This window comes from Dasypus novemcinctus, chromosome 14 (assembly GCF_030445035.2).
Source record: "Dasypus novemcinctus isolate mDasNov1 chromosome 14, mDasNov1.1.hap2, whole genome shotgun sequence".
Classification (NCBI taxonomy): Eukaryota; Metazoa; Chordata; class Mammalia; order Cingulata; family Dasypodidae; genus Dasypus; species Dasypus novemcinctus.
Window position 1 is genome coordinate 14,918,463 of NC_080686.1, and position 25,694 is coordinate 14,944,156.

The window sequence follows — 25,694 nt, forward strand, 5'->3', positions numbered from 1 at the left end:
TGTGCCAAGTGTCCTCTGGCTTTTTCTGGAGGTGTCACTTACATAGGATCTGCTCCCCTGAGTGAAAGGTTTAAATACCAAATCTCCAAGTTGAAAGGAGACGACATCTTAAATACAAGCAGGATCTTCCTAATATTTTCAAGTCACCTCACCCCCAAGAATGACGAAGTATTCTTCTCGCCATGTGGTCTGCATCCTATTTTATTTTACTTGGTGAACACTTTAGCCTGAGGACGGGCAGCCTGTAAGTCTGGTGCGTGACTTTATACCGGTGTCTAGCACTGAACCTGTGCCCTCCTGGAGTCACCGAGCACCTGTTATCTGTCATCTGGGCACGTCCTGAAGTGAGAGAAGAAACAGCCCCCTTGTGCTTTGCACACTTCTAAGGAAAGGAGAAACAATGAACTTTGCCATAAAAGTTGGGGGTTCAAAGTGAATTGCAACCATTTAATAATTAAACATGAGAATTTACTTTCAACTCAGGTAGTTTAACAGAATGTAGGACCAGTATCCAGAGGCTGACAAAATTTCCAAATCAGCTCTCATTTTTTATGTTTTTTTTTTTCATGGAAACATTGGAATGGAGTAAGTGACAGTGTTTCACGACAGAGTAACTGCAAAATATACGTGGAATAATGTCTGCTCTGAAGGCATTTTTGACTAAAAATAACAAAGGTAATTAATACTTCATTCACGTGTATATACTAAGATCATATGAATTAGCGAGATAACTCAAGGGAAGAAAAGTTTATTGGGGACAGCTTAAAAAAGTAACTCTATTATTTACCATGTCCAAATTTATCAAATACGAAGTTCCTACTTGCATTTATACTGCATATATATATACACACACACATATACACACATGCATATATATATATTTACTTATTTAATGAAAATGACCTCATGGATTCACAAGGTAAAAATCCCCGACTAATGATAGGGTCTGGAGCTTCTTTGCTACTGTGGGTCAATACACAAGACAGGACTACCTGAGGAAAAGCAAATTAATTTAGCAGGGCTTCAAAGGAAGACCCAGAAGCATAAGTGTACTTCGTACTGCAATAAAAAAGTATAGACGTAATTCCATTCTCTTGTATGGATGTTGAGAGTAGAAATTTGGAGAAGAAAGAAAGATAAAATGGAAAGAATGAAAAGCGAGGAGAGTGTATGTCAGCTGGAAGTGGAAGGAGGGGGGGCAGGCAGAAGATTGGAAAGAAGGAAGGAAATTATGTGTATATGTGTGTGGGGGACACAATTAGATAGCCAGAAATAACCAAAATAGACACTGAGAGGAACCCAAAGTCTTCCGAATATGGGATAAAGATACACCTACCAAGGGAAAGCAAGCAAAACAAAACAGAAACAGACTTACACAAGACAGACCTTCATCACGTAACGGGACTACTGTAGTAACTTCTTGGCTTTTCAAGTTACTATGGCAAAAGATTTTCAGACATCATGTTTGTGCCTTACAGCTACTTTCATAAATGCTAATTTCATTTCTTGATATTTACCTGAACGCAGAGATTTGGCCCATAAGTTTGGGTTCCTTTTTCATAGTTCTATGAGCTAAAAACCTCGAAGCCTACATATCAATGCAAAGTCTTTGTGAAATATGAAGAAATATTGTCAGATATTTGGAGTGCTTCCATTTATCCTTCTCCACTTCACTGAAACATATTATGAATCATTTGACAGAACTCGCTAACATACTGGAGAAATATTTAAAAGGAGGACCATGTGCTAAAACAGTTAAGGGAGTACTGAGTTAGAAGGGACCACTTACTTTTACATATTATTATAATTATATGTATATAAATGTGTGTGTAGTATATCTCTACGTATGTATGGGCATGCATATGTGTGTGCCTATACATGTACATACACACACTCTCATCTGTGAAATGTTTTAGCAGCCAAGCATGCTACTGAAGCAGAAATAACTTGCTGTTAAAGACAGTCCCTGATTGAGAAGCACTAACTGAAAATAAGCTCTGCAACTCCCACATGCTCACTGCCACCAAAGGCAACCCCTTCTGTGAGAACCTGCCCCTTTCTTCAGGTCCACGACCTGAGCTCAGAGAAACAAGCCCTCTGCAGCCAAGCAGCAGGATGCTGTCTGTCTCCAGCACCTCTTCCAGAGCCACCAGGGGACTGTGGGGATCAAGGAGTCCCACAGCCTTAGTCCCAGCAACAGTGATCTGCCTTTCCTGTCAGGGCAGCTGCCCACCTTGCTGGCCTCACTGGTACTCATGGGGTGGCCCTAATATTTCCATCCACTGGTGGGGCAGGAATGCCCGTGTTGCCAGTGCCTGCTATTCCAAATATTCCAAAACACATCCATGCACCTTCTCATTCAGATTATTATACTGTGCTTCCCTACAAATGCCAGAGCAACTGGGAACACAGTTCTGAGTCAGGCTCCACTCATCTGGACAATGCCGATGATAGCCCTTGTCTCAGAAGGATCGAGAGAGAGGATAGATGCCTTTGCAGTGCCTGAAACACAGCAGCACTTCAGCCCATGAGAGAGAGCAGGATACTCATTTTTCCATATGAGCCGCATTTTGGATAAATATAGTTCTGTGGACTATCCTGCAAATCACTGTTCATAAAAACTATTTCTGTGGCTGGTCGGGATCATGAGGTTAAAAACCTGCCCGAAAGTTTGAGCTACTGTGTTGCCAAGAGATTGTCTTGCACCTTTTTTAAGTATAGGAAGAAACAGAAAATGAATGGCATTTAATGAATTAAATTTAAACAGAAATGTTTAATTCATTAAAACACAACATCCTAAAAACCAAAGGTATTTGGCTCTTTGAATTCAGGCTCTTTTTGGTATATGATTTCCTATTGTGTTTTGAAATATTGGGGCAATCTTTCAAAAAAGAGGAAGTCGACTCAAAGGAAGGGAGGGAGTCGTCTTTCAAAGAGAAGGCACTGCTGTATGAAAGATATGCAGGGGCAAGCTCTATTCTTCTCTATCTTTCCTCCCCTGATGCCCCCCGACCCCACCCTCAGCCATTCAAACCCACAGCAAGCCTAACAGCAGGCTGCTCAGGCAGTTTTCCCCTCAATCTAATTTAACTCCTCTTTCTAGGGTGCCTACTCCCTGCTAGCAAGAGGTTCCTGGGCTAATGGATACACATCCTTCAAACTCAGCCCAAGCCCTCAGAAGAATTAATGGCTCACTCTTCTGTGGTCTGATAAGTCAAATCTATTGTAAAAGAATTATCACCATGTGCTTCCATGTCTTTTTAGCAGCTACCTTTTCAAACTGCGAGTTCCTGTGTCTTACTCCAGTGCCTTCTCCAGTACCCAGAACACAGTCAGTTCATTTTTTTTTTCTTTAGCACCTCACATGTGCCAGGCAGTATCATAGTGGTTCAAAATATCATCAATGAACACAAGAGATACAAATTCCTGGCCTCACAAAACTTAAACTGCAGTGGAAGCGGACTATGAGAAACAAGACAACAAAGTAGTTGTACTGTACGTTAGAAGACAATACTTTTTTTTTTCAGAAAAAATGGTCAGGAAGTAGAGTAGAGAAAGCTGAAGAAGGAGGACTTACAATGGCAAAGTAAAGGCCTTGCTGAAAAGAAGACACAGGAGCAAAGGCTTGACGCTCGCGACGGAGGGAAATGGGCGGTTGCGCGGCCCCGCGTGCAGGCAGCCCAGGACCTGAGCCATCAGCACGCTTGGGAGCTGGTGCAATCAGGAGCAGCACGGGAAAAGGGGCAGGGGCCAGACAGGCCAAAAGAATGAGGATCTTGTCTCTTCCTTTAAGAAAAGCAACACCTACTGGAGGGTTTTGAGGAGAAAGGGCATGTTCTGAGCTTCATTGTAACAAAGCCCTTCTGGCTCCTGCGGTGTGAACTCCTGTGGTGTGAACTGCAGTGGAGGTGTGCGAAGTGGTGAGAGTGTGGGTTTATTTTGAAAGCAGAGCCATGGGGATTTTCCCACAGATTGGATTTAGGATGGCAAGAGAGGATTAAGGGTGATCTCATGGAATTTGACTTGAAAACTGGAAGAACGACATTACCATTTTCGATATGGCGAATCAAAATTTGTGGGTACACCAGATGCACAGAGGCAGATGGGGCTTTCATTTTCGATGTGCTAAGATTGGGATTCTCGCTAGGGATCCATTTGGAGATGCTGTATTGGCTCTATGTGTCTGAAGTTCAGGGAAGAAAGGTGAGCTGAAGAAGGAAATTGGGGAGTCACGAGTGTATGGATAATATTTCAAGCTTAAATTAGATGACCAAGGAATCACTGTAAAAGGGGGTCAGGGATCCATGTGGGAGTGTCCAGGTTGAGTGAATGGACCGTTGAGGAGGAACCAGCAAAGAAACAGAAGACACAGTCGGGCAGGAAGGAGGAAATCCAGGCAAGTGTTGTGCCCCGGAGTCCAAGTGTCTTTGAAAAGGACAAGTGAGACAAAGCCTGCCAGCCGTTCTTCAAGAAACTCAGAGACGAGTGGCCTTACCAGGACAGAACTGCAGGCTTTGTGTTGGCTCCCGCAATGCAACGAGGACACAAGGGTCCTGAGAAGCCCTGGAGCAATGACCGCGAACTCTCTGAGGAGGGCAGGAGCCTACATTCATTCTCTTCTTCTTCTTTTTTTAAAGGACTTGATTTATTAGATATTAAGATATTATAAAATGGTTGTAGTTGAGATAGTGAGGTATTGGTACAAGGAATCAACACTAGACCAATGGAATCTCATAGAAAGCCCTCAAACAGACCTACACATTCACAGTTGATTTACAATAAAAATATCACTGAAGCACAACTCTGTGATTATACCAAATACCATTGATTGTACACTTTAGATGGATTGTAAAGTTTATCAATATGTTTTTTAAAATAAAATTGATTAAAAAATAGCATTGAAAAACAGTGGAGAAAATATGGTCTTTTCAATAACTAATGCTGGGACAATTAGCCATATAGAAGAAAGTGAAACTTAGTATCTACCTCAATTCACATATAACACAAACTCCAGATCCACATATGAAACATAAAATGATGAAGATTTGGAAGGGATACCCATATACTCATATAGGGTGATATTGATAAGTTTGACCATTCTCTTCTCAAAGAGGCAACAGGAGAGAATGGGTGTCTTCCTGTGACTCCCACACAAGGGGAAAGGCAGAATTATGTCCCAGGAGCATAGTAAATTCTTTACCTACATGTTTCATTTTCTGCCCTTGATTTTGAAATGAGTCCCTAAGGACACACCCCCATCCTGCCCTTCGAGAATCATCACCGTGGGAGCCAGCTACACAGACGGAAGGGTGTTCCTAAGTCTCAGTTTAAGAACCACTGAGAGACTTGTTCAAGAAAACCCATGTTCACGTGCTCCTCTTCTCTACCTACGTGGCTTTTCACCTGGCTGTGCAGCCTTGGAGTCCCTCTAAGTGCTCACGGGCCATGGTAGGGGTGGTATCAGCTCCCTCCTGCCTACAGATGCATTCACTGGATCCCTCAGCACGTCCAGCTCAGCAATGGGCGGTAGAGATTTGGATCCCAGTTTTGTTTTCTCTTCATGGCCGGAATGGTCAAATGATACCAAGGGAGGCATTAACAGGATTAATAACACCTCATTGAACTTTTGATATTAAAAAAAAAAAGAATTGTAGAAGAAGAACCCTATTCATAGTGGAAAACCAAAATGAATGAGAAGTGATTCCATGTAGAGTTGTTTGTAGTTGAGGGGCAGGTGGAAGCTTTGCTGGCCTAAGATTTGTCTGTTTGTAAAGGATAGAACGAGGAAAAAAGCCTAAGAATTTGCAAGAAAAGACATTGCAGGCACTTCAATGATAGCTCTGCAGAGTCAAAAATGTCTTAAATATAATCTCTTCTCAATGAGTTACTAACTAAATTATTTATTCTGGTAGACAATGCATAATAAAATGTTTCATAAGTAACATCATAAACTAAGGACATAATGATGAAAAACAAATAATCTCATCCTTAAAAAGTTGACAGTATTTGATAAAAGCAGAATTACATATGATTATAGCTTTGTTTACAGTTTATATCTTTTGTATTGTCTCTCCCACCAAACTGTAAACTCCTTGGGGGCAGGGGATCTGTTTTATTGTGAAAGGCTTGATGGATGAATGGATAACACAATAAAAATGATATAAAGTAATATGTGTTTTTGAACAGGTAGATAAAAGAGTGCTTTGGAAAAATGTATTAATGTGGGAGGCTGTGGGGACATTTCATGGCAGAGATGCCATCAGTCCTGAGCTTTGAAGGATGAGCATGCATTTCCACATGCAATAAGATAAAATGAAGAATCCCACCAGGCTTAGCTTATGATAGAGCTAGGATGGAAAGCTCAGTTTTAGAACATCACAATAAGAAGTAGCTTTAGGCATGGGGTTTCCTGTAGGAAACAGTATGGTGATGAGAATGGAAAGACAAAATTATGGGGACAGGAGGGGTAGGATTAAAAAGGTCCTTTCTCCTATAGGGAGGAGAAAGTAAACATGGAGAAAGATTATGCAAGGCAAAACCCCAAGTGAAAAGGGAGCAAGGGAGAGGTTCAAAGGCAAAGAGGAACTCAGAAGATATGGCTGAATAAAGCAAGGGAGTAAATCTAGCTGCACTGTGATGGGAGGGATAAAAAAAATAGAGGCCAAGACTAAAAGTGCATAAGGATGACAGTTGCATCAGTCAACAGCAAGGCTGCCCACTTCTCCAAGGTGGCTGATAGACGCTCCGGAACCAAGGGCTACTCTCAGTCAGGTGTCCTTCCAACACACCAACAGTCAAGTTGTAGATGAGGACTTGCATTTGAGTTATTGGAAGTCAGTCACTGAGAGGATATGTTAAGAAATGTTACACGCAATGCTTTGGTTAGAGGAAATTAGTTTGTCATCATTAATGTGGGAACAAATCTTTGGGATGCATTTAATTCAGTTCATACTTTAAACAGGAAAAAAACTACAAGGTGTCAGAAGCATTATCCTTATTAAGACATAAAGTCATTGAAATTGGTCCCTTATGGGACTTAAAAGATAACAGCAAGAAATGCAGCACTCTGCCTGAAGGTTAAAGTAAAGTTCATGTGTTCCCTCCAGGAGGACGGAGAAGCATCGAGAGAATAGTGCTGAGTAGTTTTGTGTTGCATCGGAGATACCAGAAGCACATTAGATTGAGAAGAGAATGATCAAAGGGAGCCAATAAACTGTGACATCCTGAGCAAATGGGAAGGAGCCTCTGTAGTATTAGATACCAATAGATCAAAGTTTCAAGGGAGTGTGTGACATATAGAAGTTGACAAAGACTGGGATTTTTGTTTGAGGCATAGTAATGAAATACTTCCAGAACAGAGTCTAGATGACTTTAGTTATGTACAGTCATCTAAACATCATGATGTTTAAAGAAAAAAAGTATCCTTGCATAAAGCTTCTTCCTAATGATATGTGAAGTATATTACAGTGAGCTCTAGTTGGTTTCAAACTCTTTCAAGACGTACAAACAAAGATGCGCAAAAGCCCAAGGCTATGATTTTTGCTACACTGCTGACAAATTTGTTCTGTAATTTGATGAGTTTTTATCAAAGAGAAATGCAATCATTATTCCTCAAGAATTCACAGACCAAGATGATTCCAAAGAAACCTAGGCATTTGACTTTTCTGCTGGCCCATACAGCTGAACGTTTGTAACCGTGAGAACAGCTTTTCCAATTAACCTATGTTCCTTCAATTAGTGCTTCTCAAACTCTCACCTCGGCATCTTGTTAAAATGCCAGTGCAGGAGGTCTGGGCTGGGGCCTGAGCGTCTGCATTTCAGACAAGTACCCATGGGATGTTGATGCTGCCCAGGGCACTTAAACTTCTCTGAGTAGCTAAACTCCAGGGTCCTTGGAGTCCCATGTTGGAAGTGATGGTGCTCTCTAAATGCCTGCAGCACTGCGTTTGCACTCCCCACAGAGACTTTATTACATAGTTTCCTGAGTTCATCACAATGATGCCATTTATTTTTGTATTTTATGCAATGCTTACCACTAGGCTGGTGCACAAGCAACCTAATGAATGAATATTGAAAGGAATGTTCATTCCTCCACCAGGAGTGGCCAGTTCTGCTGTGTAAACAGATTTATTTCACAAGCAAAGAAGAGCTAAATGGATGAAAACACTGTCACTGTAGGTAAGTTCTGGAAATTCAAAAGATACGGCGTAAGTACCTTCTCCCTTCCTTTCCATCTGCAGGGATGGTATTTTGCCCTAGGTTTACAAAGTGTCTGATTTTGAAAGATATTATTGCCTTGGCCTCTAGAATTCTATAGCCTGTTGATAGACATAGACTACCAATATCCTTGTGAAAATATTTGGACATAGAGAAAAAAAATGGTAAAGCAAAGAAAATGTATTTTCTTGGACTTAATTTTTTGGCTCTGGGTCTTCTAGCTCTTTGGACACTCAATAAGCCCCACAGTATTTCCTGAAATACAGGTAATATAATTTAAAAAGAACATATACAATTAAACTGGAAGGCTCCCTGTCCCATGTAGTCATATAAGATGTAAATATATCATGAAAACTAGATAAAAATAGACATTGATCTGAGTTCAGTATGCTGTTTGTAAGAGGACTCGATGGGTAGCCCATTGCTAAGTGATGGTTATTATCCTCAGGTGGAGGTGAAGGGATTCATACCTCTTTTGCAGCAAAATCAGTCCCTGAGGCACAAGGTACAAGACAGCTTGTTATCTAGGGGGTAGCATTTTGAAAGAAAAATAAATGCAATGGACATATATTTGTGTCATTTCCAGATATTCTAACATAGACTTAAAATCATTTACACTCGATTGGTAGAAATACAATATAGAAGGAAAAGATGGTGGCCTCTATAATTAATGAATGAGGGAAATGAGGCAGGGTGTGTTTATAGATCTGGATGTATGTCAATTTGACTTGTTGACTTATTGATGAAGTTTAAATGAATATTTCCCCCAAAAGTGGATGTTAAAGTGGAATGCTTGGGACTGACGTCAGGCTGGGAAGCCAGGCACAGCTTGTAGAGGGTGCCCTGGAGGAGTGGGACACATGGGTGCTACAGACAGAACCTGAATTCTGCCCCTGGCTCAGTCATTTGTTAGCCAAAGACTGTGGATAAAGCACCTAACTTCTCTGATCTTAGCTCATGGGTTAAATGTGGATATTGACACCTGTCCCAACTGCCTTGGCTTGTTGTTTGGGTCAAATTAGAAATGGTACATATGATTTCAACATCTCATGTCCTCATTGAAGTTCTTCTCAACAGCAAGGTGAATGCTAAATGATATGAAAGGCTATGCAAATGTATGGTAGTATTATAGGTAATAGAATTTTCTTGTCAGATGACAAACACCTTTTGTTTTAATTCCTTTGGAAAATCCCCCTGACATATTTTATGACACTCCTACTTTGGTAAATTCAGTCAAGTATACCTAAAGAAATCTCACTGAAATAATTTGGGGGTCTCATGCCTCAAAACTCTATGTCCCATATAGAACCTCACCCATCGCCCCCAGCTAAGGGTGTGCAGATGGAGGAGAATGAGGACAGAGTGAATTCTGCCACATTATACATCCCCTAAGCAGATACTTTTTTCTTTGAAATGAAATCCGCATTGTCAACTCCCTGAGTTATCAGTTCTACTTTCTCCTAAATTGGCTTATAGAAAAAGTGTTTTTTCTTGAAGGAGTCTGTTTCTTGGATTCTAAATGATAGAACTGAATATTGAAGATGTATTTAGAAATACACACTTTGCTAGCAGGAATATAGAAGGCAGGTTATTAACTTCCTAAACCATGGGCCAAACCAAGCCTTTGGACATGATAGCAATGAACAAACAAGATTTTCTCTCTTCTTTTATTAAAATTTGTGTTTAAGACCATTTATTTCCTTTAATCTGGGTGATGCATTTATGGAACATTTTTTACTAGAAATCAGTTTCTGTTCATTTTTTTTTCTTTAGTTGTCATCTCCATGAATCTTTGTACAATAAGTAGTTCCAATCAAATCTTGACTATTAAAGGAAACTTTATTTTTAAAGTGAAATTGGAAAGACTATCAAGTATGTAAGTAAAAAAGTTGGACTGATAAAAAAAGACTATAGTAAATGCAATAAGATGGAAGAGAATAATCAAGCCATCTAAATATGTAAGTCAGAAAAAGATTTGTTATTATTAAAATCTATCACTTATTGATTATAAGAGCTCATAAAATACTGAACATTTTCATGCTTATAAGAAAATGCCAATTGATGGAGTTTTAAATGAAGGAGCATATTATATGGAGATAAAATAAAGTAAAAGCAGATAATTAAAATGAAATTTGAAATTTTCATTACAAAACGTAAGCCAACTTATTGATAATCAGCAATAAGACCATGAAAGGACACTCGGATTTGTCTCTAATGTACTTAAGAGCCTTGAATTCATTTGTCTAAGTAGTCACATAGGAAAGCCATTTCAGAGGATGGAATATATTTTCCTAATTAGAGGAAAAGGGCTGAAACAATGTAAAACACTTTGCCAATGCATAAGACAATTACCAATATTAGCAGAATGCAATAGCATGCGGCTCAGCTTAAGGATAATATAATAAAAGGCAAGAGGACAGATACCACAACGGTTATGATTTAGAAAGACACAAGAGAGCCTTCTCAACAACACCTGTAACCGGAATTGTGTCACAGGGAAACCTGGAGATACTAATAAGGAATATGATGAAGAGGGGGCCTGTGGTTACAAATTGCCTTTTTAATGGTGATGATAGTAGCTGACACAGAGTATAATAAGAAGATGAGAATGTCAGTATCAATTTTTATTAGCTCCCTGAGCAATAGGCAATATATTTAATTTGGCTTCATTTGTATTAGTATTTTTGTAAGAGTTGCTTTAGATGCAATAACGTATCCAATGCATTCTAAAAAGAAAAACAAAATAAAGTTGCCAGTGCTCCCTTCAGCACAGCCATAACTTTACAATAGCTACATTTTCTAAAATACTCCAGATTCAGAACTGTGGTTCTGGATCACAACAAATCCATTGAATAAATTATAGGAGCAATCGTAGGAAATGGATAAAGTTGTATAAAAACACAAAGACACTAAAAATATAAGCTTCCATATAAAGCAGTAATTTTTCCAGGTTGCTTTACAGTAATAATTAGGATCTATAGCTGGGTTGCCTTAAAACATTTAAGAAATTACTTGGGATCTATGTAGCCTTAAATATGATCATTCTGTTGCGAGTAAGTGATCAAAAAATTAAAAATGCTGAAAAGGGAGAAATGTTAGGTTGTATATATGGTAACAGAATAAAAAATTTTAAAACTCCCTGGAACTGCACAACACAGTGAACCCTAAGTTAAACCATGGACCAAAGTTAATAGCACAATTATGAAAATGTGCTCTCATCAATTCTAACAAATGTTCCACACCAATGCAAGGTGTTAATAATAGGCTTGTATATGGAAATCCTGTATTTTATGCATGATTGTTCCATAAATCCACTTCTCTAATAAGAAGAAATTTAAATGATCAGGCAATACTTTTTATAAACTGGTTTCTATTAAAGAAAACTGGGTGCATTGCTTGTGTTTATGAATTTTCTCAGCAATTATCACCAGCTTTCTGAGTTAGTTCCTGACAAACCAGGAAAAGAGACTACCTGACAAAAAAATTTGGGGAAGAGTTAGGAGAATATGAAGCAATATATTTTTAAATTAACATATATTCCTTGCTCAGAATTTCAAAAAACTAGGCTGATAGAAGATAAACCACAGGGGTTAAAAATGTAGAATTTAAAAAATACAGCTGCTTAAGGACATGAACAATGAGCCATTTCTTTTTCTTCTTAGAGAAGTTATAGGTTTACAGAAAAATCATGTATAAAATAAAGCATTCCCGTATACTCCCTATTGTTGACACTTTGCATTCATGTGCTACCTTTGTTATAATTGATAAAAGAGTATTTAAATAGCTCTATTAACTATAGTCCATCATTTATATTAGGTATGTTTTCCCCATAAACCACACTATTATTAATACCGTGTCCTAGTGTCATATATTGGTTATAATTCATGAAAGAACCATTTCTTTTTTATTTATATTTTAGACAGCTAGTTGTGAATGACAGAAAGCATACTTGAAGGTTAAGAAACTGACCTTTGGATTTCTTACTAGCAATGTAACATTGGGTTATTTCCTTAAACTATTTAATTTTGCTTTCTTCATCTGAAAAGTGGAATAGTCATAGTTTCTAACTTATAAGGTTATTGTGGGGATTAAATGAAATAATAAAGTGATAAAGAATGCTAAAAAGTTTCTGGTACACAATAAGACCCCAATACATATTACTTTTATTATAATTGTTAGAGGCAATACAGTACTTAGGTAACAATTTCTCCAGAAAGGTTATCTTAAACATATCTCCCCCCATTTGCTTCTATCTGCTAATTCTTTCATTTTTCTGTATAAATTATATATTTCTCCTTAGACCAAAGCACACATTTACTCATTCCTCTAAATTCCCTTACATTATTCAAGTTTTTTTAAAAGACACTTCACACAGAAGGCCTTTTTACCTGCTTGGAGTGGTTTGATTCCCTAAAATGACCCTGAAAATGCAGTTACTTCAACAGATAAGACACTCAGGTCTTCAGGAGTGCTTAGTTTCTCTGTTTCTGTAAAAGACTGCCAAAAAATAACGCTCTGATATTGCAAACATCGTGCCCAGTTTGAGCATTTGATCATTCTAAACATCTCTTGATCATTCTACAGTGACCAAGTAGACATAAAGTCCCCAAACCATACCTAGGACTTTGAAAAGGGAGAAGAGTTAAAAAGGAAGAATTTAATGGAGCTAAGCAACTCAATCGTTTAATCCTGTGCAAATGGGTGGGCAGACCACATGTCCTGCCTTATTAAAGTGGTTTACATTTAAACTGCTTACTGATGAAATGGACAAGGCAGGCAGTCCATTCCTACTCACATACTTCCACAGCCAAGAACAACAGCCTGAAAGTTTGTATTCAACTGTAATAAATACATGTTCCACTAAATAAGTTCACCACAGCTCTTTCAGAATGGATAACATGCAATGCAGAAGTAATGAAGACAACGTGTTTCAGGAATCACAAGGCACAGTTGCCTGGAGAAAAATGACCCTGTACATCATTAACACAGTCGTCACACCTCTCAAGGTGTAAGGAAGACACTATTACCCACTCTCCGTTTTGCAAACTTTTCCCTGTGGAACTCATACTGGGCCATTCCTGTTTTTAGAAAGGTGAATTCAAAAATGAATGTGGAAAATACAAAGCAACAGCAAATCTAGAGGACGAACATGGGGTCATCCTGTTCCACACACAATTTATCTAGAAAATGTTATCAGTACAGAAAATGTTTTATCAGCATGCATTTCCTTTTTGAAAAATGTACTTTTTATTTTACTATATCTTGACAAAAACTTGTGAAAGTAAATCTAATTGGAGTTGATCCTGCAAAACCTACTAAAGTGGACTTTTCAGAATATCAAGTGTTTTCACACTATCCAAAATGTAATAGCTAAAATAACCTATTAGATACATGATTTAAATGTATGTTAAAAAGGAATGTGGAACCCGGTAGAATTATCTAATTGTTTAAAGCAAAAAGGGGAGAATTTGGGTCTGGAGATTCGCTGGAGGACTGCTCTGTTCATGTGCCATCAATGCAAAACAAACCACATGCACGTGTGCTCAAAGTATGAGCCCTCGCTCCCCAAAGAAAAGTAAAAATTACTCATTTTCACTTTGCCAAACGTTGCTTTGTGTCATTACCAACTGTTTGCCATCAATTATCAGTATAGTTCCCTTTCTCTGCTTCCTTGGTGCATGGACATACCCTGTATGAAATAAGCCTGCTGGCTTAGTCCTCATAATCAACCTAGGATTCTGAGGCACGAAAAATATAAGCCGTTCTAATAATTAATGCCAATCAATATTAGGAAACCTAAGGTAGGGAAAATCTTACCTGAGCTCCTGGATTAAAGAATCCATTGGCACTGTTGACAAAAAAAGAAAAAGAAAAAGAAGAGTCAATTAGTTTATAATTTTCAAAACTGTATGACAGAAACATTTCACCCACCTAGAGAGAATGGCAAGTAAGTGATTAGCACAGACCCCACCTGGTTTCCGACTGGGTGGATTCATCTCTTCGGGTATTGGTCTTCTGGAGGAAAAAGGAGAGATTAGTATGGCCCAGATCAGGCCAGCTCTAAGGCGATGCTTTGTGTGACCCTTGGACCTTGTCATCACGTATTGGACTTTCAAAGTAATTGTCTTTAAAGAGTCGTGGAAAACTTTTGGGGGTGTGAAGGACTCGAAGTATTTAATAAGTCAAGGTTGTTGTTAATAGGAAGTTATCCAAAATAGCCCCAGGATTACATTTTTATTGACATAAAGTATTCAAATACAACTGGCGAAACTTTATTAAATTACTGCAGCCCAAGATTATATCTCAGTAACTTCATACATATAAGAAGAGGATGTGTTTTGGCCATGTTAATATCGAAAGCATTATAAAAAGAGAGAACATAAGAAAAAGAGCTTTGACTTTTCTGGCTGAAATGATGGGAACTAAAGAAGCTAGTGTTTATAAATACCTGCCTACACAAGGATAAACAGCATATTGAGAGAGAGAGCAGGTGGTTTTAAAGATTACTCATTCTACACAAGAAACATCAGTTGTTTCCTTTCTGGAAGAACATTTTGGCTCTATTTAAGGGTATGTATGTATGTGCCAAAAAGAATTTGAAGTCCAAAGAGAACTGCAAATTTTAGGAAAATTAAAAGTATGATAGAATAGTGTGGTGATTTTAGAAGTCAAAAGAAGAGATTCAGATCATCCAAATACAGTCCCAAGTATGCTAATATGTGTGATTGTGCGAACTGATCCAAAAGGACAATATAAACTTTATTTTTTTAAACCTGTATCCTATGGAGAAGTTTGCTTCATAAAAATTAAATGTTTAGAAATATTGCATTCCAAATATTAGGATATATGATGCAATCACTTTAGAAGTACTTAAGCTAAAACCGGAAAAGAATACAGTGTAAAACTTATGTTGGGTAGACAAAAGTCCCGTGTCTTGTATAGCATTATTCTGCATTTTCGATAACCATGGTAACATTTTAACTGAAAACAAACAAACAAACAAACCATCCTTCAAGTTTATGGAAAAATATTGAGATTCTGGGCTTTACCCAAAGAATTCTCTACCTTGACTAGATACATAAACATACAGCTCATGAAAACATTCCATTTGATCAGCCATTTCCAACTGCAAATCTCAAAAGCTTTCCGCATGGTCGGGCAGTTGCTGTGAGTACCCGGCTCTTCCTCAGCAAGGCCGGCTCTGAGCAGGGCAGGGTGGGGTGGGGAAGAGCGATCTAGAGAGTTTTCAGAGCCCGTGGTGAACCTGCCGTTTCCCGCTTAGAACTAAGGGTCACAAAAATATAGCTAATTACAATAAAAGTTATTTTCCTTAAGGGCTATTACTGCCAGTCAGTCCTGTTTTCCAGATGTTTAGATCATCAAGGGCCTGTTTATATTTCAATATTACATTACCATCTGTTGGTTACAAAAAGAGAGGGATAATAGGCAAGTCAAACCTTTCCAACATGACTTTGCAGAGCTGCTGAAAATTCCCAGCAGGGACAGTCAAAAAGCAAACATCGCCATTTCACTTGAACTAAGTTTAGACTAGGAGGCACTAAACCAGGTTAAAATAAATGTCAAAACCTGCTTTGGCAGTTAATTCACAACTCTGTCTTTTCCCTTGACCATTAGAAGTTGCTTTAATATTCTGATGGTCTCAAGGAGGCATTCTTCCCTTGATAAACTTTGTTTTACATCATTGATGTTCAAAACTACTCAGGATTGCGTTTTGTGAAAATTGGCTTCATACATCATTGTGGACTCTTTTGACTCCTTTAGCTCTGGGTTCACAATATTTTGCCCCTCAATGCCACTAACTAGTGTCCTAGCTTGATTTAGAAAGAGAAGCCCTGAGGAAGTTGTAATCATTCTGATTACACATGAGGGACCAAGCATTGGAGCTCCCATATTTCATGGTGGGCGGGCACATGTCGTGGAACCTGCTTGCCAACTCACCCTTGGTTCCTTTAGAGCGAGTACGCAGTGTTTTATCTTCAGCCTCTGCATCCATCTGTAATATTAACACAAAGTCCTGAGGTCATTCCACTGACATTGACCAAAATAGGAAAACACATAATTAGAAGTTGTGAAGGTCATTATGAAAAACAAGATAGCTTTCTGCGTTTTTGCATTGCCTTCTGGCTCTCCAGGGATACAACCATGACTGCCTGCACACACTGCTAGTTTTGAAAATGTATCTATAGATTCTAGAAACCAGAAAGTACAGCTATGAGAGGTCAGCCAGCCTTGTCCATGCGTGTTTGCCAGTGATTCAAACACTTTGGCACTACAAAGATGGAAAAAGTATTGTCTGATTAACAGGGGTTGTGAAGGAGGCAAAACCTCAAAGACCAACTCAAAATATTGCAGGCTAATTTACTAAGATCTGATGCTATTACATTTCTAGACCCTTTCTGATGCATACCCCTTTCTACGTCAGAGTGAAAAGAAAGATTCTCTAGGTAAAAAGCAACATCAGAGCAAACTTCTGAAATGCCACAAGGGCTTACTATTGGAAATTTTGATCATCAACAAATGACAAGGGTTTCCTCCCAAAATTCCAGAATAAATACTGGTTACAATCACCCAAAGATATAAGAAAGGTGAATTTTGAGGGATGTGTATTTCAGTACCAAATTCTGTAAAATGCCATTACTCAATAACTTCAATGTAATCCAACAAAGTATCAGTGGCATGCAAATACTTTTTAAGTCCACTGTTTTTGTCCACGTGGAGGGAAACTCTGAACTGACTCTATCTGTTTCACTGGAACCCTCGAGTAGTCTTTCCATTTCATTCAGTGCCACACGTTATCAGAAGGGATTCTTAAATATGAGTAAGTTGTTTTGGTTGTTGAGAAGCAAAGGCAAGCAGAAGGCTGACACTAGCACAGATTCCGTGTGACATGGTAATGGGAAACGCGTCTCTGCTCTCGCAGGCTGAGTTGTGATTGAAGGCGCTGACCTGCCATAGACTTATAATAGGGGAGCAGGTGTGGCAATGATGGACTTTAATTTCCTTTAATAAACCTTTTATGTGCCACACTTTTACTGCCATTCGACGCTCTCCAAGGTCCTGCACATAATAGGTTCATTACTTTTGATTACTATAGTCTATTGAGACAAACAACTCCAGAACACACTATATATTATGTTCAGTTAAACCAATATAGACTATTTATCCATTGTGTATTTTTTCACCTGCAACACTACAGGCAGAATTAACAACAGCTCTCATAAGCTAAAACTATTAAAACCACCAGTACTCTTTTGTCATCATTTCATAATAAATACCCACACCAATCACTGAACTGTTTTTTTAAATTAGCAAACAAAAAGCATCCACAGCTTTTGCTGAAGAGCAGTTACTTTAGTCTAAATAAAAGCGTTCATTGTTATGAATATTTTAAAACTACACAATAAGGGAAAACAACAATAAAAACAGGGTTTTTTTTCCTGTCGATTTTCCCTCTTTTAAAACCACATGAATTTATGACAGATGTGAAATCGCCTAGGATTAAAATGGCTTGGTTTACTCGGGCTGGTGAGCACTGCAACTGAAATCCTCCTTCTCCCATGAGTATCTTGGTTGCATATAAAGTGGCTGAACTTGTGCAAACTCCCTTCCAAGTGCTAAAAGAATAACTAGGCAAGGAGAGATCAGTAGCATGTGAGGGTTAAAAGGATGCAAACCATCAACTCTTTCTGAGGAAGCTGCTCCCACAGGAGAGCATCGGAACAATGTGATTCCAATATTATCCCAATTCACAGGTGCTATTAGCCCTCTCAAGCACTCTGAAAAAGTCCCCCAACAGGCACGGAAAGGTTGAACTCCATGAGTTTCTTTACTAAAACTGAAACAGCCTGCAAGGAGTAGCAGCAGTTACCTAAAAATGTTTCAAAAACATACTTAAATGCAACCTTCTTTACAACAGTGTTAAACCAGATTCTGTTTTACAATGAGGGCTGGTCTACCCTCATCCCTTGCAGCCACCTCCCCACGAGGAGAAAGTCATTGGAAGAAAGGCATAAATATTCATGGACCTCCATTTGATTGTGCTTGGAATTCTGGTTTCTTAATTGTCTTTCACTGAGTTATTGTCCTCTTGTTGGTATAGCATTTGTAGGCTAGATAAACATTTTAGAAACTGACTCATTCATAAATTCAAAGTCTTCAAGTTTAACTTTTGGTCCAAGTTGTAGGAGTTATATGGATCAAGGCCATAATATTTCACCTATCTATTTCACTTTCTTTCTCTCCTTCATACCTGAAGAACAACAATGAAAGCCAGTAGGTTTGGTCTCTAGTCACACCTCGTAGTTTGTTGGAGAATAACTATATATGATACTGCAATGACAGATACATATCACTATGCATTTATTAAAACCTATAAAACTGGACAACACAAAGTGTAAACTGTAATGTAAACTATAGACCTTGGTTAGTAGCAATGCTTCAATATTGTTTCATCAATTGTAACAAAAGTACCACCCTAATGTAAGATGCTCATAATAGGAGGAAATGGGTGTGTGAGTGTGTGTGTGTGCCGGGGGAGCGGGGGGGGGGGGGGGGGGGGTTATATATGGGAATCCCCTATACATTTGATGTAACTTTTCTGTAATCTAAATCCTCTCTAAAAGTAAAAGTTATTATTACAATAAATAAATAATCAATTTTGTACATTAAAAAATACATAGAAACCAAAAGCACATGTGCTTTCCTTTAGGGGAGTGAAGGGTTTTAACATTTCTGAGCTGGCCTTCTCTCTCCTCGGAGATCCCGTTTTGAAAATAAGTCTTTGACCTCTAGAACCATTTATATGGAAGTAAAAATGACTAAGTATTCTTCTTTTGGACTCTTCTCGTGAACCTTAATAAACTCCCAATGGGTTGACTTAATTTTAGTAAACTCTAACCTCATTTTCAGTGGGGACATCATTTGGACCTCTTTCATTAAAGTTGGAAAGAGATTCCTACTTTTGTAGCTGTGTTGAGACTACGGGGGCAGGAGGGTGTAAAAAGATTAGCATCCTTCAGATCCTTCCAGAATCACAGCAGAGGCATATGAGTATGGTGTGAATCAGGAGATTAGCCTAAATAACGAGTGCTGCTATCTTGAAAACTACACTCATTGGGACCTTTGATTTTTCCAGTGGAAAAGGAGACCTGAAAATGTTTAAGCTCTAAAATACTGCTGGCAAAACTGCAATTAATTTCATGAAAACCTAATGAGTTATTTCTTTTCTCAAAGCAGAGATTTGATTTACTAAAAAGCTGTCCTTCTCCATATTTCTTTGGGCTTTATATATCTCATTCCATTATTTATGGATGGGAACAACACAAAATAAGATATTTTCTGGGTTTCCTTTAATGAGTTCCTCCTGTCTTTGGCAATCTGCTTCTCAATAGGGATAAGAATATTTAAGGTATACTTTACCACTCACTTTTTAAAATTTTATTTTTGAATTAAATTGTCTTTTTTTAAAGATACACAGATCACAAAAAATGTTACATTAATAAATTTTAGGGAAGCAGACTTGGTCCAGTCTACCACATGGGAGGTCTATGGTTCAAACCTGGGGCCTCCTTGACCCGTGTGGAGCAGGCCCATGCGCAGTGCTGATGTGCGCAAGGAGTGCCATGCCATGCAGGGGTGTCCCCGCGCAGGGGAGCCCCGCACGCAAGGAGTGCGCTCCCCCCCCCGCCCCATAAAGAGAGCTGCCCAGCGCAAAAGAAAGTGCAGCCTGCCCAGGAATGGCGCCGCACACAAGGAGAGCTGACACAGCAAGATGAAAAGAAACAGATTCCCGTGCTGTTGACAACAACAGAAGCGGACAAAGAAGAAGACGCAGCAAATAGACACAGAGAACAGACAACAGGGGGTGGGGGAGTGGGGGGGGGCTGGAGATAAACAAATAAATAAATCTTTAAAAAAAAGTTAAGAGGTTCATACATATCCCATCCCCAACCCCACTCCTCCCATATCAACAAGCTCCCTCATCGTTGTGGCTTTTTCCTGACGTGAAAGTAGTTTAAGATAAGTTAATTTTCACATGTGAGTATGGTTATGCTATGTATAACATTTACATAGGATGAGGAAAAAGGAATTCTTGTTTGATATCTAAATTATAAAAAAACTATGAAGAAAACTTTAAAAAAGGCTTCATGCCCAACCTCTCTGGGGAGACAAGTGATTAGAAGGAGAAATGGCAAGACAGAAAGAAATTTACAACATAAAGAAGGCAAAGGAGCAAGCCTTAGAGACAAGACATACAAGAGCCAAGAATGGGAATGAGCCGATATGCAATGAAGAAGAAAAATGATCAGAACATAAAATTTTAACTATTTATTTGAATTTTGGGAAGCTCACATTTAGCAGCATTATATACTTACAACCTATATATAGTAGTTAGAAAAGATGCTCAAGTTTGTAAAGTAATTTCATGGTTACAAATATTTGACTGTCTAATTTTACTGGCACTTACACCAGATGGTCAATCAACAATCAGTGCATAAATCCGTTACCTTCATTTGGTGACTGTAGAGGAAGTCCGAGAATTACTAGTTTGTAGGAGAGAGAGAATCAAGGAACATGACATAGAATTCAGAAACCCAATTTTGCTTTCATTCATGCCAGCACATTATTGGTATGTGAGGAGATTTAGTTCCCTATCATTTTATTTTCCACTCAGAATCCTATTATAACTTAATGGAACAAATTTCTGTCTCCAAATAAATATTTAATCACTTTTTAAAAATTGGAGAGAGCCAATCCCTTGGTGATTCTTCTTTTAATGGAATACTAGACAATAAGAACCTTAATATATATTTTTAAAATATATTTTCAAGTAGCCTTGAGCGTCTCAATGTTTGTATAAAAAGTTATAGTGATCACAATATTTTGAGGGCACTGTCTCAAAGCCCTTATACAATTAAACTTAATACTTTCTAGTTATATAAATTCTCATGCAAAAAAAAAATTTTTTTTCAGGTACTGGGGCCCAGGGATTGAACCTGGGACCTCGTATATGGAAAGCTGGTGCTCAACCACTGCGCTGTACTGGCTCCCCTGAGTTGGTTTTATTGTTTGTGTTGCTTGTTGTTTGTTTTTGTTTTTTTTGCACCAGGAAGCAAACCCAGAACCCTCCATGTGGGAGGTGGGTGCTCAACTGTTGAACCATATCTGTTTCCCAACAAATACTTTTATGTTCAGAAGTCTTTCCCATACACTCAGTTTGCAATAATTTCCTCCTTTAACAAGACTGAATTGTGCTTTCCTGAGATTTTTGAAAGGGCAATGTGGCTTTGAATTTTGTGTCACATTCCTCTCATGAAATACAGTATTCAGACCTGGGGAAGTCAGGGAATGGTAAGAGGGATTTTGGAGGATGCCACGAAGAGGTTCTGGGTCCTCTCCATGAAGAGTCCTTTATCCTCAGTGGATGGTTCTTTTCTAAAAAGCATTTGTTTGACAAAGTGAAACTCAGGAAGTTGGAAAAGGCTAAGCCCTGAAAATGAAATAACTACATGAAATTTGGCCAGATTGAAGAACAAAAAATCCTACATTTCTTGAATGTTTCTGGCATTGTTTTGTATTAAACACAGCTTCGGATCAGCCAGAGTGAAAGAGGTTTACCTGTTACAAAGGAGAAACGATGGGGACAATGTGCTGGTGCCCTAAACCAAGGAGAAGAGTTTATATATTGAAAGATGTAGTAAGAATATTCAAGTATGGTTTTTCTCTTCTTTCCTTCTTTAAATTTTCGTGGTTTTCCTCCCCAAAATTAATTAATTGGGAAAAACAGGAGCACATATTCAGAAAATAAACATTTAAAGAAATATAAACTCTAAGAAAAGCCAGGGGTTTGTTCACAACATCCATCATGGCATATTTATACTTTTCTGAATGTTTCATCCTTTGTTTTGAGAACACCATTCTTGACTTTGTCTCAGCATTCCTGTATGTCTCCTTTAGAACTGCCCTTAACTCTGTGCAAGAAAGCTGAAGGAGTAAGTGATGTGTACCCTTTAGGTTTATGGTATCTCTCCTTGTCTCCTCCAATCTCTCCCACCCTCAAAACATCCTAAAGGAGCAGATTCAGTCTGCTGTCAGATTAAGCACAGTTCTCTGGGATGTAGCTCTTCCCAGGAGCACACACATTCCCCATGGGCAAAGTGTTCTTCAGAGGGAATTTTCTGGAGTCAACTTGGAAATGCACTGCTAGACCCGAGTCTAGCTTGGATAGCTCTATAATGAGTATGATTTATTTTGATTCTTACTTCTGATTTCTGAGTTGTCACTGCTGTTGCATACTTCATCCTGTAACTTTGCACAACTGGCATTGCTGAATATGAACCAAAGCCATATGTTTGTGTCCTTTTGCCAAACGACTCCAGCAAATAGTTCTATTATTCCCTTAGGTCACCGACGTGTGCCAAGGATTTCTATTAGCCGCCGCCCACGGCGTCAGAGTCACAGCTTTGTGACATTAGGGGGCAATCGCCAGCTTTATGTTTTAGGGGAGTTCTTTTTTTATTTTTAACATGCCCTGTTTAAAGATAACTCAGGGCAAGTAACACCTTAAAAGGGCTTTTCGTTTTTTTTTTTTCCTTGCTGATATTTTGAGATGCAACTGTTGCAAAATAAATAAACCTTAGTAAACAAACGCCTTCATATGGGGCTAAATTATTTTAAGTGAAAAAAATTTTCCCCAAGAAAAGCTCAATTCCTTCCTTTTCATGTTTATAAAAATTGACTGTTGAAGACATTGATGGTGCTTTAAAAGTCATGCTTTTAAAATATGTCACATACTCACCCTTAATCCTTAACCAAACTAATTCTACTACTTGTGAATTCAAATTGGATTTTAAAACTGTTTTAAAACTGAACCTTTCTTTAAGGTCAAATGTGTGTGAAGAAATAACACATACCAATCAATATGTGAAAGGTCTTATAGGCCCAGAGGATTCCACATATTTAATATTTTTAAATATATATTTATTTGACTGGGCTTCTGGTAAAAGCAGAATTCTAAATTTGACACCAAGAGTAAATTTCTTTCAAAGCAAATCCACAGAGATAAAGCATTGTTGTAGAGCAGAGCCTTAAATATAAATACTTAGATTGAATTCATTTTCTTTCAATGAATTCTACTTTTAAAATAAAAATGTTGGCTTACCTTTCTCTTTTTTCCAGGTAACTTGTATGCCAACTCAGTTTGCCCACTCCGTCAAAGTGATTAAATGTCTTTTTCTGCTTTAGTGAGAGATCCTGAAATTCATTCTATTAAGATAAAATATTAAAAATGGAAAGCATATTAGGGAGAACAATTGAAGCAGCAGAGCACTAATAAACACTGAAGTGTATGCATGATAAAAAACACATCAATAGCTTTACCTACAATTTGTCTATACTCCAAACAGAACAAACTTTTTCATAGTACATATTAACAGAAAAGAGGTTTTTTTATATTTTTAAAAGTAAGCCAAATTCATCTAAATCTTTGTTGCTGAGCTTGATTATGTCTATAATTTCATAGGAAAATTGAATCAGTGGAACTTTAATTATTTGCTATTAATTATCATTATTTTATTTTTAGTAGCAGTAGTATGATTTGCCCTTTGTTTACTTTGCGTTCAGTCATAACACAGAGAGCTTCATCACCTCTATTTGGCCCCAGGGGATGAGAACAGAATCAGTTTTCAGGCCATTTGGCACTTGAGAGAAAACTCTGAAATTCACGTAGTGCACTCAATATACTAGAGAGGAGCTATTTATACAAATACCACATATATCAATGCACATTTAAAATTTATATTTGGCAGTGCTGTTATTAAAAAAAAAAAATCAAGCCACCCACCTTCCTTGCAGAAAGAGCCTGTAATTTTACCCTTTGCAGTATATTGATGCTCCTGGCTTCTTAACCATCGATATCTGGATTAGCTGTAGGCTTTGACCAGACATTAAGCAGATGCTTCTTCAACTCAAGTCAGCAACTGTGGTTCCTAGGGAAATAAATGGGGGTAAAACTTAAGTGATAGGGTAGATCACTGCCCATGATGTCAGAATGTCAGAATTGAGAAGGAGCACAGAGGCTTGGGAATTCTGAATTTGTGTTTGATTGTAACTGGAAAAAAAAAAAAAAAGAAAAAAAAAAGAGGCATTCTATACCAGTGTTTTTGGCCTATTCTACTTGCACCTCAGTTCAGAAAGAGTTCTGAAGCTTTCCACCTGCCTATCGGTCTTTGTTCGCCATACACTAACCTAAAACAAAAGATCCTGGAAAACAGTCACACTGGTGAACAAAGCTCTTTCTAAATCCTGAAAGTAATGGTTTTTTGTCTAATACCCTATCGTGTTATGTATTTATTAGCAATACATTTTCCATTTATTTTCTCAAAGATTGCCAATAAAGACCAGGATCACATAAGGGAGTCGCTGTAAACCCTCTGAGTTCCCTAATGTCAAACTCATTAGCATCCGAATAAGCACACAGCAGCACATCATCTGCACAATTGCAATTTTTTACTACTTTTAATAGCGTTCCTCAAAGGGCTCATTTTCAACTTTCTTCAGTGGTTAGTTGGTTCTCCGGGGAAAAGAAGCTTCCTGACGCTCACAGCTTCCACGCAGCAGCCAGGCCGTTTGCCTTCGGATGCATCAGCTCTAACCCCATCTGCTGTCACTGCCCTCCCTGGGGAGGAGAGGGGGGCAGCGCAGCTGAGATCAACTCGGGAAAGCGCACAGAGGGCGCCGACAAAATATAAGTTCAGAAATATGATTTGACACAAAAGGGCTCATGGAGACTGAGCACAACAAAATACAAATGGGAAGTGAGATTCCTTAGGGGCCTCCCCCCTTCCATCGGTGCTTTTTGGAAGCCCGCCCTTGGCAGCGACCAAAAGGAATCTTCCCCTGAAATCGGTTCCCGGCGTCCCCGGAATGTTCAGCATTCTATCAAGAAGATACTTCCCCCAATCCTGTTCTCATTCATTGCCACACTTTAATCTCTTCCCCTGGTCTCAGAGCGTATTTTGGTAAACCTGAAGGACTTATTAAAATATTCATGGGAAATCAGCATTTTTTTGAAGATGGTGAACCTAAAACAGGGAATCTTGACCAAAGCCATAGAACTTGCCAGAGAGTTAGCTCTGCCCCCATCCTCCAGGATGAATATTTTTGCAACTGAAGCTCATGTTTTTATGGAACAGCAATCTTAAAAGATAAAACTATATGACAACCAAGATGTTAGTAGCCTAATGGGTTACACAGTTCTTAAATGTGCTCTCTAATTGCTACATGGATTTACTTGTTCAATGGAGTAGTCACAAAGTACTCCATTAGTCTGCTTTACTATCTGCCAATAATTAGGGCCTTGTAGTCCTCCACAGCTGCTTCATGGGTGAGCACCTGCCTCTGAAAAAGGCATTTCTTTAAATCGATGATACAATGTAATGCATCTGTTGTTTTATAAA

The 25,694-nt window shown here is 38.4% G+C and overlaps 1 protein-coding gene across 7 annotated transcripts in view; it reads right to left on the reverse strand.

The window, feature by feature from the left end:
• ST18 (ST18 C2H2C-type zinc finger transcription factor) overlaps window positions 1-25,694 on the reverse strand; it is a 292,702-nt gene that overhangs the window by 83,985 nt on the left and 183,023 nt on the right. For all 7 annotated transcript variants that reach the window (XM_058275525.1, XM_058275527.2, XM_071207814.1 and 4 more), the window contains 4 exons: window positions 24,080-24,224; window positions 23,399-23,502; window positions 16,177-16,231; window positions 14,035-14,065 (listed from right to left, as the gene is read on the reverse strand). In XM_058275525.1, coding sequence (XP_058131508.1) covers window positions 14,035-14,065; window positions 16,177-16,231 — 86 coding nt within the window. In that variant the 5' untranslated portion in view covers window positions 23,399-23,502; window positions 24,080-24,224. The remainder of the gene's footprint in view (window positions 1-14,034; window positions 14,066-16,176; window positions 16,232-23,398; window positions 23,503-24,079; window positions 24,225-25,694) is intronic.